This window comes from Pantherophis guttatus, chromosome 2 (genome assembly GCF_059756535.1).
Source record: "Pantherophis guttatus breed Tessera chromosome 2, ASM5975653v1, whole genome shotgun sequence".
Lineage (NCBI taxonomy): Eukaryota > Metazoa > Chordata > Lepidosauria > Squamata > Colubridae > Pantherophis > Pantherophis guttatus.
In genome coordinates, this window is record NC_142064.1 from 247,654,755 (window position 1) to 247,670,674 (window position 15,920).

General features: G+C 39.2%; 1 protein-coding gene across 3 annotated transcripts in view; it reads left to right on the top strand.

Moving 5' to 3' along the window:
• FAM3D (FAM3 metabolism regulating signaling molecule D) overlaps positions 1-12,785 on the top strand; it is a 37,700-nt gene extending 24,915 nt beyond the window's left edge. For 2 of the 3 annotated variants that reach the window (XM_034408785.3, XM_034408786.3), the window contains 6 exons: positions 203-326; positions 457-515; positions 5,920-5,970; positions 6,785-6,869; positions 8,812-8,938; positions 11,818-12,785. In XM_034408785.3, the coding sequence (XP_034264676.1) occupies positions 203-326; positions 457-515; positions 5,920-5,970; positions 6,785-6,869; positions 8,812-8,938; positions 11,818-11,907 (536 nt within the window). In that variant the 3' untranslated portion in view covers positions 11,908-12,785. Of the gene's footprint in view, positions 1-202; positions 327-456; positions 516-5,919; positions 5,971-6,784; positions 6,870-8,811; positions 8,949-11,817 lie in introns of all 3 variants that reach the window. The other variant, XM_087883750.1, reaches the window with a different exon arrangement.
• Positions 12,786-15,920: the final 3,135 nt, after the last annotated feature.

The following is a 15,920-nucleotide window of genomic DNA, read 5'->3' on the forward strand; positions in this document are numbered from 1 at the left end:
CTGGTTGTAAAAAAATAAATAAATGACTGCCATGATAACTTTGAATGGTCGCTTAATGGTTGTAAGTCAAGGACTTACCTGTACAGAGCTTGTGTCAATGATGTGGTAGATGGGTCCCAATTAAGAGAAAAATGGAGATCTCTCATATAATATAATTTACAGGATGCTTTTTTTAAAAATCCCTTCTGAATTTTCTTGCCAGAACCACCATTAGCACAAAATAAGTGCAATAAGAGAAGACCTTGTCCAGAACATACTTTTTCATTCAAAATCATCAGTGGTGCAGCAAATGTGGTTGGTCCTTCCATTTGCTTTGATGGCAATATGTAAGTTCTGAGCAGTCGATGCACTTGTCCATATTCATTTCATAGATTTTGGCTTTGCATTTTCCAGTATATGCCGGTTGAACTTCAACTCTCAATCTCTCTTCATTTGCATTTTTTTTTTTTTTTTTAGGATAATGAGCAATGTGAAAAATAATGTTGGTCGAGGTTTGAACATTGCGCTTATTAATGGTGAGTTTTTCCAAAGGCTCAATCATATTCAATGTGACTTGTCCTGTTTCTTTGATTGCTTCTTCTGAAATCAATGAGGCTCCCAGTGCTGTTTTGAAGCAAATATTTTTACTATTCAATGTATTGTTTCCCAGTAAATATGGGAATCCGGTCTAGTGAGAAAATAAAATACAATTGCCATAACATCTAAAAGGCATGACTATTGTTTTTATTAGGTATAGTATCAAAAAAAAATGGATAAGAAGAGTATGTAAATATTACATGTTTTAACAGCATCGAGGATTATATTGGCACAATACTGGAAAAATGAAGATATACAGTACCGCGAGATGAAGAGATAGTCAGAAGATACTAGATCCATGATGGCGAACCTATGGCACACATGCCACAGATGGCACACAGTGCCCTCTCTGTGGGCATGTGAGCCGTCCCCCCAGTTCAGCTGCGCTGCGCATGTGCACACGCCTCCTGCCGGGCAGCTGGTCATCGGGTCTCTGCCGCACATGTGTGGGGGGGTGGGCTGTGTGCAAGGGCCCACACACACATGCACGGGGGTGGAATGCATACACACGGGGCCACATGCATCCATGGGGGCACATGTGAGGGGGCCCACGTGCATTGCATTTTGGGGGTTCGGGCGTGCACACGTGCGCTTTGGGCACTTGGTCCGGAAAAGGTTAGCCATCACTGTACTAGATTATACAGAAATGGATAGATCGACATTGAAAATTAAAGATGTAGAATATTATCAAACATGGAATCTATTTTACCAATGCTTGGCTAAAAAGGGGTAGAGATTAAGAATGTAAATTTGTATTATTAAGCAAATTAAATACCATGTTTATTAAGCACTAACAAATGTATTTAATAGAAAATCATTTTTTTTAAAAAAAAAGCATGACAACAGATGAGACGTAGAACAGCTGCATTCTTCTAACCATCTCGAGAGGAAATCTACTTTAATGGTTTTGGGGAAGTGCGTATTTGCATGCAGAGCACTTTTCATGTTCCTTTGCTTAAATCCCAGGCGTGGTCACGAAGCCATGCAAAGCACAAATTATACAGGAGAATCATAGGCACTTACAGACAGATGGCTGGCGCTATTGTGCAGTTTCCCTAGGATTATTTGTTTTCTTGTTTGTTCCGTTGCTTGTTAGATTTATATGACTGCCCATCTTGTGAGACACAACTGTGAGTGGCTAACGGCAATAATAAAAACACAAAAATAAAACAAGTCAACAGACAAACATGAAAAAGTGATGTCCAGCATCCATCCCAAGGTTCCAATTTTGCTTCCCCAATGCCTCGGGCAACTTAATGACTTGGGGGGGCAACTTAATGACTTTCTGGAAAGCTAAGAGGGTGGAGCCCTGCCAGATCTCAAGGGGGGAAATGTTTCATAGGGCAGGGGATGCTACTAATAATGCATTGCTGCTCACTGTTATCAGAAATTGATGATGATGATGATGATGATGATGATGATGATGATGATGATGATAGAGAGATAGATAGATATAGATATAGAGACAGACAGACAGACAGACAGAGAGAGATGATAGATAGATAGATAGATAGATAGATAGATAGATAGATAGATACATACATACATACATACATACATACATACATACATACATACATAGAAGGTAGATAGATAGATAGATAGATAGATAGATAGATAGATAGATAGATAGATAGATAGATATGAGCTAGTTGAGAGAAAGAGAGAGAGAGATGATAGATTTCACCTCATTTCTACTTGTTGAAAAATTGCAATGAAAATGAAATTGTATTGCAAAATTCAGAAATATATGGATTGTGAATGAAGAAGCAGGTTTTGATTCACACTGGTGCAAAAATGCAAAGTGAGGTAGGCTTGGGTTTAATCAAGTACATTTCTCTCCTATTCCCAGTAGAAGGGAGATAGGGGTTATTATCCACAAGAAAGGCTTAGTTCAACAAATAGGGAAATTTTTCTGTACGGTATTGAAACGATCTATATTCTAGAACCGATGGATTTGCTTGGCATTTAAGGGGCCCAATCTTAAAGACTGTTATCATATGACAATTTCTCCCTTTGTCTGCTACTGGACATGGCTATGTCATTCACATGGTGTTATTTCCAAATCATAAGCATGCCTTTCCAAGTTAGCTGATGTATTTCACTTCATTAAAAGCTAATCCCAACAGTTTGTTGGCTAATTCACAGGGCAACAGAGCTGAAACCCTTCTATCCCGAATGACTAGGAAAATATTGAAATGGTAGACCACTGAATTTATTTAATACTTTAAAAAGAACAGACAGGGAAAAAGTAGGTAGGTCATGGGGGGAAATAGTATTTTTTTGTAAAGGACAATGCTTCTGCCAGGTTTCAAATGAGAAACTTTCTATTTATAGGACAAGTGTTATAGTCATTGTGCTGTTAGGTATTAGAAGATATTAGAAATCCTGGTAACCATTGATTTAAATGTGGTTTATTCCTGCCCCTGTGAAATAGCTAATGAACTGCAGGAATTAGCTTTGACAAAGTGAAATGCACCAACCAAAGGAGATAAGAGCAGCTGAGGCAACATTAGAAGGAAAAGCATGCTTAAAAATGCCAAGAGGTCATATTCACATTGGGAGGTGTGTGAGTGAAGAACAAAGTAAATTCATTCCAATAGAAGAGAATATAAGTAGATCAGAATCGAACTATGGAGTCCTTTGTGCTCTCTCTGAGTTTGGTTGTTTGCCTGCAGACATTTCATTACCCAACTAGGTATCCTCATCAGTTACCAACTGATGATGATGATGATGTGCATTGAAAATGATATCTAGTTGGTAATGAAACACCCAAGTTCAGAGAGCACTAAGGACTCCAATGTAATCTATTTCTACTCTTCAAAAATGTCCTGCTCTGATGATGGAAACGAACAATGCTCTGGAATCATAAAACAATATAAAAATCTATCATTTTTATGATAATTAAGCTAACCTTGAGAAAATAGTATGACATCTGGCAAGCCCAATGGACTTTGGCACTGTTAAAGTCTTCATAAACCCTTTCTGCAGCTTAATCATTAAATTTTATTTATAAAGGAAGAGAATCCCCACAACAAGAGATTCGTGGGTTGGTGAAGATAACAGAATTTGCAGAGATGTCAAAATTGACTTGTTTGATTAGGGACAAGACAACAATATATCTGCAACACACACAGCCCCTTTTCTTTTTTTCTTTCTTTCTTTCTTTCTTTCTTTCTTTCTTTCTTTCTTTCTTTCTTTCTTTCTTTCTTTTTCCTGAAAAGAGAAAATAAAACAAACTTGACTTTAATGATTAGAAAGGATAGAGCGTGGAAAGAAGGGACCCAGGATATACTGTTAAGTAGACTGAAAGGATAAAATATTCAAACTTTCTGTAAAAAGATTCTTCGAATAAAAATTAATACTAAGAAAAGGGAAGAACGGGCTACAATAGAGACAGTTAATGAGACAAAATCTCTGGGCCATCTCCTACTGGGAGACTGCAAACCAGAAAAGAAAGTCTAATCAGATATCACATGTCTTTGTACATAAAAAGGAACTTGTAGTTATTCAAGATCAGTACATGGAAAGAAAGTCCTAGGAGGCCTGAGATTGGCAAGTGGCAAAAAAGCCATATCCTTCTGAGTAAGTTAAGACTGGAATAGCCTAGTAAATAAAAATAAATGAGCAGAATTGGAATGGATGCAGCAGGGTACAGAAAGAGCAATTGCCCTAATTACTCTAAAAGGAGTAGTAAAAAGTATATCTCTAGATATAAACGATAATGTGCCTTATGTACACATAAATGGTGAAATTGTACCAGAGGTGGGTTTCAGGAGATTCTGACCAGTTCTGGAGAACCCGTAGCGGAAATTTTGAGTAGTTTGGAGAACTGGTAATAAAAATTTTGACTGGCCCTGCCCCCATCTATTCTCTGCTTCCCAGCTGATCTGGAGGAAATGGGAATTTTGCAGTAAACTTCCCCTGGATTGGGGAGGGAATGGAGATTTTACAGTATCCTTCCCATGCCACACCCACCAAACCACATCCACAGAACTGGTAGTAAAAATTTTTGAAACCCACCACTGAATTGTACATATTATCATCACCAGTGTTATCACCATCTTGTCTACATATCAGGAAATATATCTCAGTTGGCAGCAAAGATGGCTGTGCTGTGTGCGATTTTGATCATGGGCGAATCACAAATAGGTCACCGGCTTTATTCATACCTTTAGTAGTTTCTCAAGTAGTCGTTGCAGTGCAAAAGTAGATTTATAGTATGCATATAGTAATATGCTTTTGTCGTCGTTTGCCACGCAACATTTTTCTGAGTCGACTGATGCAAAATTCAGCAGAAGACAATTGCAGTCTTTATTAGCTGATCTGAGGTTGTGAAGCATGACATTTTTTTAGTAAGGGCAAAGGCCTTACCAAAATTGTGGAATGATGCAAACTGGGTGGGCCTGCTTTGATACTTCCTAGTTCTAAAATTGGATTTTCTCTTTGTTTCTGAACTGAATGAAATCTATTTTACGATTTAAAACAAACTTTTAAAGCATTCCTCACTTCAGAGTTTTCAAAATTTCCACTAGTACAATTTGGAGAGGCCTCTTAATCCACAGAAGGGAGCTAGAAAGAAGGGCCAAACCATGATGTTTTACAAATAATTATCCATTTAACAAACACATTATGAAGAGGAATAAATCTTACAGCTCCTGCTCGTAGCAATTGTCCATAGGCAGGACTGTAGCAATAGTTAATATTGTTAAATATTTACTAGAGTTTCCTACAAATTACTTGAAGTCAGGCTTGGCAGTATTTGATTATTGAGTTACTTTCGTGAAGGATACACAATTTATATTCGGATAACTGGAAGATTCAAATACTGTTAGAAAAAAGTGACAACATTTTCAGGTTTACATGTTCGCCTTTTTTGGGGTTCAGTATCACTTGAGTATTGATTCAAAAATCTACAAGATTTTTCAGTCAGAAGCAAAGCAGGAGAATTGTTTGCCCGTAAGAAGCAATTCTTCTTATTAGTAATTTCAACATCCTGGAAAATTTATCATCCTTCTTTACATGTTTCCTCATACTTTGAATGCCCATTTCTTTAAAAATTATCTGTATCCGTTTTGTAGATTTTGGCCATGTCCCAAGAACAAGCACAAAATCTGTCTTCAGCAGTTTAGTATGGACAAAAAGGAGAATGCATAGAATGCTGAAAAAAAATATTATCATATACTTCCATCCATATTGAAAACATGTTCCACTTTTGATAACCAATTAATTTTAGCCTTTGACATTTTTATTTCATTTTTCCATCATTCCAGAGGCTGAACTAAGTGCACGTACTTTATAAGCATGTTTCATTAAAACTTGTGTTTCACTTTAAATCTCCAGGAATTACAGGACAACTCATCAAAATAGATAGCTTTGATATGTATTCTGGAGGTATGTGAATTGGTTAATCCATTATGTACTAATAGTGCAATACTGAAGGTTAAGGGGAGTTGAAAGTACAAGAAAATTTCCATAAAGCAAAGAAATTGTTGAGATGGTTAGCTTAGATTATTGGTTAATATAAGAGCCTTGGTAGTACAGTGGTCTAAAGCACTCTGTTATTAAGAACAGCTGCCTGCAATTACTGCAGGTTCGAATCTCTCCAAGGCTCAAGGTTGACTCAGCCTTCCATCCTTTCTAAGGTAGGTAAATTGAGGACCCAGTTGTGGGGGCAATAAGATGACTTTGTATAAATATACAAAAGAATGAAGGCTATTGCTTAGCGCATTGTAAGCCGCCCTGAGTCTCCGGAGAAGGGCAGCATATAAATCAAATTTTTAAAAAATATATTAATTATACTTCTGTAGTTCCTTGTAACTTCTGAATACAGACTAAAATTCATAAACTAGATAACCTCCAGGTTGAATTTCTATAGTTAGTGTAGTCTATCGTACCTATTTCCATTGTAGTCTACTATGCCTATCTCAAAGGGCTTCAAACAAAGCAAAGCAGGTTGGATCAGTCTATGGGATTATTCTTGCATACAGAACCCTTCTCCAGATGCAGTTTCTAGAATTTTATAAAGCACAGTCAACATCTGGAAAGCACAAGCTGACCTATAGCGTTTGGTTGCTTTTTTTTCTTGGGGAGAGTGTTACATTATTTGTTTAAAAAGACTATGATCTCCTTTGTTAGTTATATTTTCTATATATCAGAAGTTCACAACAAGTAATTCACAAACTTTTTTTCTCGGTTTCTCCATAAGATATTGAAAATTTGCTAAATTTTTTGAAAGGAATTAGCAAAGGCACCCTTGTGCTCCTTGCCTCTTATGATGACCCAGCAACAAAGTAAGTAAACTATTGAAGTACTTCTTTCATTTAATTAGTCTTGTGGTGTAATTTGTTTAACATAGAAATAACACATAAGGAGACCCTTTTTTAAAAGTTCCTGTTAGTGATGTAAGCATTATGTGAGCCTCAGTATGATGCTGCTCTTTTCATCTCCTGCCAAAGTACACCAAGACAGTAACATCATTTCTCAATTGTTAATATCTTTTGATGCAGAGGAAATAAGACAGATGGTCTAGAATTCCCTTGAATATTGAGTATGTGTTAGAAATTCTGTTTATATATAGCACCACAGCTCAAACAGAGTGTACAGTCACCATGTGCTTTACTGCTTAACCATTTTAACTATAACAGAAAACAGGAAATTCTACTTAAAACAAAAAAAAAACAGAGTATGTACCATAGATCCAAACTTGTAAACACTGCCATCTACTGGCTGAATACTACTGTAGTTGTTGCACAAAAATACATTCCAATAATGAATTCCAACAATATGAGATAACATGAGTGCAACTAAGATGAATACAACCTCCAGGTTGACATATATTATGATAGAACGTATTCACGATGTTATTTTATGTATTAAGATAGATAAGATGATAAAATAATAAGATGAGATGGTAAGATAACTTTTATTGTCATTTTTATTACTATGACTCAGATCAATTGTTGTTTGAAAGGTGCTTGCATTCGTCTTAACTACAGCCACAGTTCTGAAATTTATCAAGATGGCATGCACTATAGGTCTTGGAAGCATGGATTTGGGTAAAGGAATAATTAGACAAGACTAATTATGGAAAGTGAAATGTACGCACATTTGGCAGCAATGGGATTATTGATATGTGTTGCTTATCAGTATTTCCATTTGTCATTTTCAAAAAACGACAAATTTCAAAAAATGCAGTCAATGTTTATGGAATTCTTTTGTTTGTAACATAATTTCCAGAGATGTTTTTCTTTGTTGCTCTGCTTGTTATTTATATAGTACAGAAAGAAAAGTAATAAGCATTATTTTTAAAGGTTCATGGGCAATTTATGTTAATATATAAAATGAATGGAAGGCATGCTTCTGTAAGTTGCCAGATATTGCAACTGTAAATGGCTCTGAAGGTGTTTTTTTTTTCAGGTGCAGAAATATGGGGAAATATTATGCAAAAATGTCTTGTTTAAATGGACAGTGAAGCAGTCTGGATTGCTAATGCTCTAGCATTCTAGTACTGTCCTATGCATGTTGCAGTCAAGTGGAAGTAACTCCAGAGTATATAGGAATATATGAGCAATAAATGTTGAATAAGAGGGAGGGAGGGAGGGAGGGAGGGAGGGAAGGAAGGAAGGAAGGAAGGAAGGAAGGAAGGAAGGAAGGAAGGAAGGAAGGAAGGAAGGAAGATGGCTAAAATCATCTCCCAGTTCTGTTTATACTTTTCCAGAAAAGGATGGTTTGGGATATAATGAATCCTAAATCTGTGTATTTTGGGGTTGTTGTTGTTTTTGTCTCACACCAATTTAAGAGCATTCAGAATCCCAATTCAAAAGAACCTGTTTTGATAGTTTCCTGCAAAACAGCAAGGATAATAGAGGCAGATAGGCCTCCAAAGGAAAAATTTAAATGTAGTTGATTCTCTTTTCCACCTGCCTAAATGAAGAGGGAAACTCCTAAAGCTTTGGCTTTTGGAACCAGAGAGCTGTTGCATGGATGAATGGTAACAGCTAAAAGAGAAAATATTTTATGCAACAGATTTGGTCAACACAGAGTAAGGAGAAACTATCTGGCATCTGAATGAGCTTTATATAGATGGGTGTTCTGCCGTCTTCTGTCTTCTGAAAGACTGAATTATGAAGTGCAGAATTGATCAATTTGCTAATTCTGCCGCTCTTATCCTCCATGGTTTAAATTGCTGTGTTAAAGAAAAAAAATATGACAAAATGATTTTCTGTCTCTCAGGCTAAATGATGAAGCCCGGAAGATATTTTCTGACTTAGGAAGCAAATATGCTTCCCAGATAGGTTTTCGAGACAACTGGATATTCCTTGGCGGGAGCGGACTCAAAAACAAAAGTCCATTTGAACAGGTGCATTGTGGTAACAATAGCTGTGTCCTATAATCCCAAGTGATGCATGCTGAGATGGTTTCTTATTTGGTTACTTAAAAAAATGGCAGAATCAGAAAAACCCTAACCCTCCCCCACTACAATCCATTGACTATTAGGACCACAGCAGGGCAGGAAATTTCCTCTTCCGGCAAAGAGGAAATCACATTAATAGTTCCTGAAACTGGGCTAATCTGGTCCGTTCCCATGGCAGGTATTCTTGTCAGCCCTTAGATTTAGGCAAAGGTAGAAAACAGGAGTATCTTGGGATGTGTTTTCATGTGGTTTAAGGCAGAGGTGGGTTTCAGCAGGTTCTGACCAGTTCTGGAGAACCGGTAGCGGAAATTTTGAGTAGTTCAGAGAACCGGTAAATACCACCTCTGATTGGCCCCACCCCCATCTATTCTCTGCCTCTGAGACCCAGCTGATCAGGAAGAAATGGGGATTTTGCAGTAACCTTCCCCTGGAGTGGTGTGGGAATGGAGATTTTACAATATCCTTCCCCTGCCACACCCACCAAGCCACACCCACCAAGCCACACAACCGTTGGTAAAAAAATTTGAAACCCATCACTGGTTTAGGGTACTGTGGCAGAATCTGCCCAAGCCCATTTCTGCTTCATTTGATACCTAGCACAATTAAGGTGAGTTGTTTCAAGTTCCTTTCTTATACTTTCTGCTTCCCTAGGACTCAGGTATTTTTTATACCTCTTTTACTGTTTATTCTTCAGCTTCTCTGAATCCAACCCACATTCCTTCACACCTCTGGAATTAAGATTTTCAGCAGTATTGCCCTGTGGCTGGTTTGCCTTCTTTTCTCTTTCTATTAAAAGCTAACATTTCTTTATTGCTTTTCCTCTATCTCTGTCTTTTATCTCTGGAGGTAATCTTCGGCTTACGACCATTCAGTTAACAAAGGTTAGAATTAACAATGGCCTCAGAAAGGATGATTAATAGCCTGCAAAGCACTTCTGAGCATCACAAAATGCCACACCACCACCTCGGAGTCAGAGGATTGTAATCTGGGTTCTTAGCAACCTGTTGCTCTGACGGGTCGTCCTCGATTTACAACAGTTCATTTAGTGACCATTCAAAATTACAATGGTACTGAAAAACATGACTTATATAAACCGTTTTTCACCCTTATGACCATTGCAGCATCCCCATGCACACGCTCACATTTGCGAACTGGTAGAGAAGGTAAATTATTTATTTATTGATTTGATTTGATTTGATTTCTATACCGCCCTACTCCTGAAGGACTCAGGGCGGTGCACAGCCAAACAATAAAATACATACATACAAAATTTAAAAGTGGAATTAAAATCAAATTAAATAGTTTTGGCCCAGACACATTAAAACCCCAATCAATTTAAAACCAATTTTAAAATTTGAATATATAAAATACTAAAAAATATTAAAAATTAAAAATCTTTTATAAAAGAGGGAGAAAATTAGGCCAGGCCCGCCTGGTGAAATAAAAAGGTCTTTAAAGCGCGGCGGAAGGTGCGCAGATCCGGGATCCTCCGTATCTCTGGGGGGAGCTTGTTCCAGATAGTAGGTGCCCCCACAGAGAAGGCTCTCCCCCTGGGGGCCGCCAGTCGGCATTGTTTGACCGACGGCACCCGGAGGAGCCCCTCTCTATTGGAGCATACTGGCCAGTGGGAGGCTATTCGTGGTAGTAGGCGGTCCCGCAAGTACCCAAATGCCCAAAATTTACCCACCTCTGCCCAAAATGCAATCATATCACTGCATGGTGGAGATGGGGGGGGGGCAGCTGTCAGAACTTCGAAACTGGATCATAAGTAGCTCTGTGGAGATTGGTCATAACTTTGAACAGTTGCTAAACTACCAGTCATAAGTCGAGGACTAGTTCTTCTCAAGGCATAGGCAGGAACCAGGCTGTAAATGACTGTATGGACTCAGTCTGCTGTTCAGAGAAGACCAGATGCTATTAAATTAATGCATATAGAACCTTGCTATAAATCAGCATTTGATGCTTTAACATATATAGAAAAAGATATCCGAATAAACATGTCTGTAGCATGATGCTAAATCACAGAAATGCAATTTCTACATCTCCAAATAAAAATCAGAACAGGGAGTCCTTGACTTACAACAGTTGGTTTAGCAATCGTTCAGATTTACAACAGCACTGAAAAGAAGTGACTCATCCCCATGGTCAGGTGATTTACACTCGGATGCTTGAAAACTGACTCACATTTCTGACGGTCGCAGTGTCCCAGGGTCACATGATCCCCTTTTGTGACCTTCTGACAAGCAAAGTCAATGGGGAAACCGGATTCGCTTAACAACGGTGTTACTAATTTAACAATGGCAGGGATTCACTTAACAAAGGTGGCAAGAAAAGTTGCAAAAAGGAACAAAATGTCTCACTTAGCAACATAAATATTGGGGCTCGATTGTGGTCGTAAGTCAAGAATTACCTACTGTAATACTTAGGAAGAAAAATCTACTAGCTACTGAGCTGAAGAAGTTAATGCTTTGATTTTGTGGAATCCATATTCCTATCTGTTGAAAAGTATATAACTATCCAAAGCAAATGCCTAATTTTCAGGGGTAAAATCCAGCAGGTTCTGACAGGTTCTGGAGAACCGGTAGCAGAAATTTTGAGTAGTTCAGAGAACCGGTACTGGAAATTTTGACTAGTTCGGAGAACTGGCAAATACCACCTCTGCCTGGCTCCAGAGTGGGGTGGGAATGGAGATTTTGCAGTATCCTTCCCCTGCCACACCCACCAAGCCCCACCACGCCACACCACAGCCACCAAGCCATGCCCACAGAACCAGTAGTAAAAAAAATTGGATTTCACCACTGCTAATTTTGTTTCTTTTTTTACAGCATTTGGAAAACAATAAGGAGACAAACAAGTATGACGGATGGCCCGAAGTTCTGGAAATGGAGGGCTGTGTCCCTAAGAAGATAGAATAGCATAAAACGAATTTTGGCACAAGAATGAACTGTGGTCTTATCAAACAGATTTTTTTTTTGTACTTTGCCTAACAATCTGAGATAGTGAATTTGAAATGACTCAAGTCTTCAATCCTTGAGGTTTTGAACTCAGAGTTCATATCAACCTGCTGGTCTCAAATGAGGTAACAAAAAAAGGCCAGTTTTTCTATGAGTAGGAGCCGTTTCACTACTATTCTGACATATAAGTAACGAGTTCAGAAGAACTACAGGCCTATACTTCCAGGTGAACTAATGGTTTGGAAAGTCCTATGATCATTCTAGACTTCACAAATACAAGAGCGAATCCTTCAAAAAGAGCTTTTTGAGGTGAAGATATACCGTATGTAACATAGGACAGTGATGGACATTATTTCATTCTTGGGAGCCACATTTAATATTTCAGCTAAAGTAATGACTGGCAGGCCCAGGAATTTGGGTGTGGATGTTGAAATTGGACAAAGCACAGTTTTTGGATTTATATTTGGTTTGGTTTGTATTGTTTGAATTCTTTTTTAATCTTCCATTGTAGTTTTGTTGTGTTTTTGTGCTTCAAAATAGCATGAAGCCGAGCTTCCAATTTTGAATATACCATCCTGGCCACCAGGATTATAATGAAATTAAAACTTGCTGTTTATATAAATGCCACCACTATCTCTGAAAATCAATTGGATAAACATCTGGGAATATCTAATTGATGAAGATTGTTACTGAATTAAATTGCAAAATAATGCTGGTATGATACAAAATGACATCATTCATATTCATTTATGACATTTGGTGTGATGGCATACTGTAATTAGGAAAGTAATGTCATTATGTGAATAAGTACATTGATGCGAATCATGTCAATTACAGTATATCATTTGTGTAATGATTTCATTATGTGGGGGGGTGGGGGTGTAAAACAAAGTGGAAATTTGGTGGCTAAGACGTTGAGCTTGTTGATCGAAAGGTCGGTAGTTCAGTGGTTCGAATCCCAAGTGCCGCGTAATGGGGTGAGCTCCCGTTACTTGTCCCAGCTTCTGCCAACCTAGCAGTTCGAAAGCATGTAAAAAATGCAAGTAGAAAAATAAGGACCACCTTTGGTGAGAAGGTAACAGCGTTCCATGCGCCTTTGGCATTGAGTCATGCCGGCCACATGACCACGGAGACTTCTTCGGACAGCGCTGGCTCTTCGGCTTTGAAACGGAGATGAGCATCGCCCTTAGAGTCAGGAATGACTACCACATATGTGCGAGGGGAACCTTTATCTTTACCTTTATGCAAAACCTATTGAATCAAGATTTGGTAAATCAGAGGTTCACTGTATGTAACAGTGTATAGTGAACATAGTACCCAACCCTTCATAGTACCCAACTATTACATCATATATCCCCCCCCCTTTTTTTTTTTTTAATTGTCAAGCATTCCAAAAATACATTATGGATCCTGGTATTATTTCCTTCGGAAAACATTCAGTGTCAGGTGTGAAAGACCAAGGCCACACATCTTCGAAGGTTCAATTTAACTGATTCCTTGCTAAGCAGCCTATACACAGGAATCTTCTGAACGAACAGTCAGCACTTGATTAGAGTTAGATAAAGGTCAATGGCTCGGTGGGGAGGGGTTGAACTTTGATTGTGGCTACATAGGGATTTTAGGTTGATCCCTCTTTTCACCTCTCCCTCTGGCCCTGCCAGTCCTTCTGCCACCTATTGGCACTTCGAAATATTTGTGCTTGTTTATAAAATATATAGATTGAACAAGTGGTGGGATTCAGATAATTTAACAACTGGTTCACCCATGGTCAGGTTGGCTGTCGTGGGAGGCATGGCCCATCCCCGTCCTCCAGCTCCGCCGCACATGCGAGATGAGCCTCCCACGTCAGCCAACCTGACCCTGGGTGAACCGATGGTTAAATTATTTCTCCCCCCACCCCCACACTATCAAAGTGGATGCTGGATGCTGCACTGTGCTGCAATGGAGAAACGGTCAATGGAGTGGCCGGCACAAGGGAAGGAGGAGGAGCAGGGAGAAGACAGAGGGAAAGTGGTCTTCTCCTTCCCTCACGTTGACCACTCCGTTGCCCGTTTCTCCATTGCAGTGCAGTGCCCAGGATCCACTTTGATAGCAGGGAGTGGGTAATTTACAGCTGGTTCATGTGAACCGGTGCGAACCGGCTGAATCCCACCACTGGATTGAACCAAATTAAGCTACTCAGTTTTCATGCTTCTGATAGTCTCTCCACTTCTTTCTCCCACATCAATTCTCCAAAATGCTGTTGCTTCTGAAAGAATCTAAAATCTCATCCTTCAAGTCATTCTTGCTCAGAAAACTGTTTTCTAGGGAGGGGATGGAAAACAACCTGCTAATTCTGCTTTCTTGGTTCCCATGGAGATACCTGACTGAATTTGCCTAACAAAATAATGGATCCTGCCATTCTTGTCCAACCAGTTTGACGTCCACAAATCTCTTCAACTGTTTGTTCAGTCATAAAATCTAAGCCTTGGAAGATATTTGAAAGGCCTCCTGTCATCTTTTATATTTATTTATTTTATCAGATTTACAGAGCTGCCTAAATCAATCAACTCTGGTTAGTTTATTAAGCAATAAAAAATCTGTTAGATGGCATGACTGAACAATAAACAACGGTTACTGGAACTCAGTATGTCTAGTTTGATGAAAAGAAGGACTAGGGGAGACATGATAGCAGTGTTCCAAAATCTCAGGGGCTGCCACAAAGAAGAGGGAGTCAAGCTATTCTCCAAAGCACCTGAGGGCAGGACAAGAAGCAATGGATGAAAACTAATCAAGGAGAGAAGCAACTTAGAACTACGGATAAATTTCCTGACAGTTAGAACAATTAATCAGTGGAACAAGTTGCCTCCAGAAGTTGTAAATGCTCCGACACTGGAAGTTTTCAAGAAGCTGGATAACCATTTGTCTGAAGTGGTGTAGGGTTTCCTGCCTAAGCAAGGGGTTGGACTAGAAGACCTCCAAGGTCCCTTCCAACTCTGCTATTCTATTTCTATTCTAACAAAACAAATAAAAACTCACAAAGTTAATACAAGTCAACTATAGAATATAGAACAAGTGTTGGAAGGGATTTAGGGGTCTTTTAGTCCAACCCCCTGCTCAAGCAGGAAATCCTATACCATTCCAGGCAAGTTTTGCTTAACACATTGTTAGCCGCCCTGAGTCTCCGGAGAAGGGCGGCATATAAATCATTTTTTTAAAAAAAAAAAAGTGGCTATCCAGTCTCTTTTTGAAAGTCTCCAGTGATGAAGCACCCACAACTTATGAAGGCAAGTTATTCCATTGGTTGGTTGTTCTCACCATTAGTAAATTTCTCGTTGGTTCTAGATTCCTTCTGTCCTTGGTTAATTTCCACCCATTGTTTCTCATCTTGCCTTTTGGTGGTTTGGAAAATAATTTGACCCCCTCATCTTCGTAGGAGCCTCCCATAGAAAGCCATTCTTCATCCCAAGGCCTGGGGAAAGGGCCAACTTCAAGAAAGGCAGGGCCAAAATAACACAAAACCCTGAGTGGAAAACTATGAAGATAATCTTGAAAAAGGAATATAAGAATTATTAAATAAGTTAAATAAGTGGAACCACTATCACAGGGGGGTCAAACTCAAGGCCTGGGGACCAGATCTGGCCTGCAGGGTGCTTAGATCTGGCTCACAGGGCCACCCCAGAAACAGTAAAGAACCAGTCCATGGTACCTCTGCCAGCAAAAATGGAGCTCGCAGCAGGCAGCCCTCCCGAACTCCATTTTCACTGGCAGAGGGTTGCAGGAAGCCATTTCAGCAGAAAACAGAGCTCCAGAGTCCGTTTTCGCTGGCAGAGTGCTGGGGCCACCACAGGTGCCCCAACATGAGTGACATCGAGCTGGCCATGCCCACCCTGACCCCCCGAGGTCAAACACAACCCTAATGTGGCCCTCAATGAAATCAAGTTTGTTACCCCTGCACTACCATGATTTTCCAGATATCCACAGACTGAAGCTTG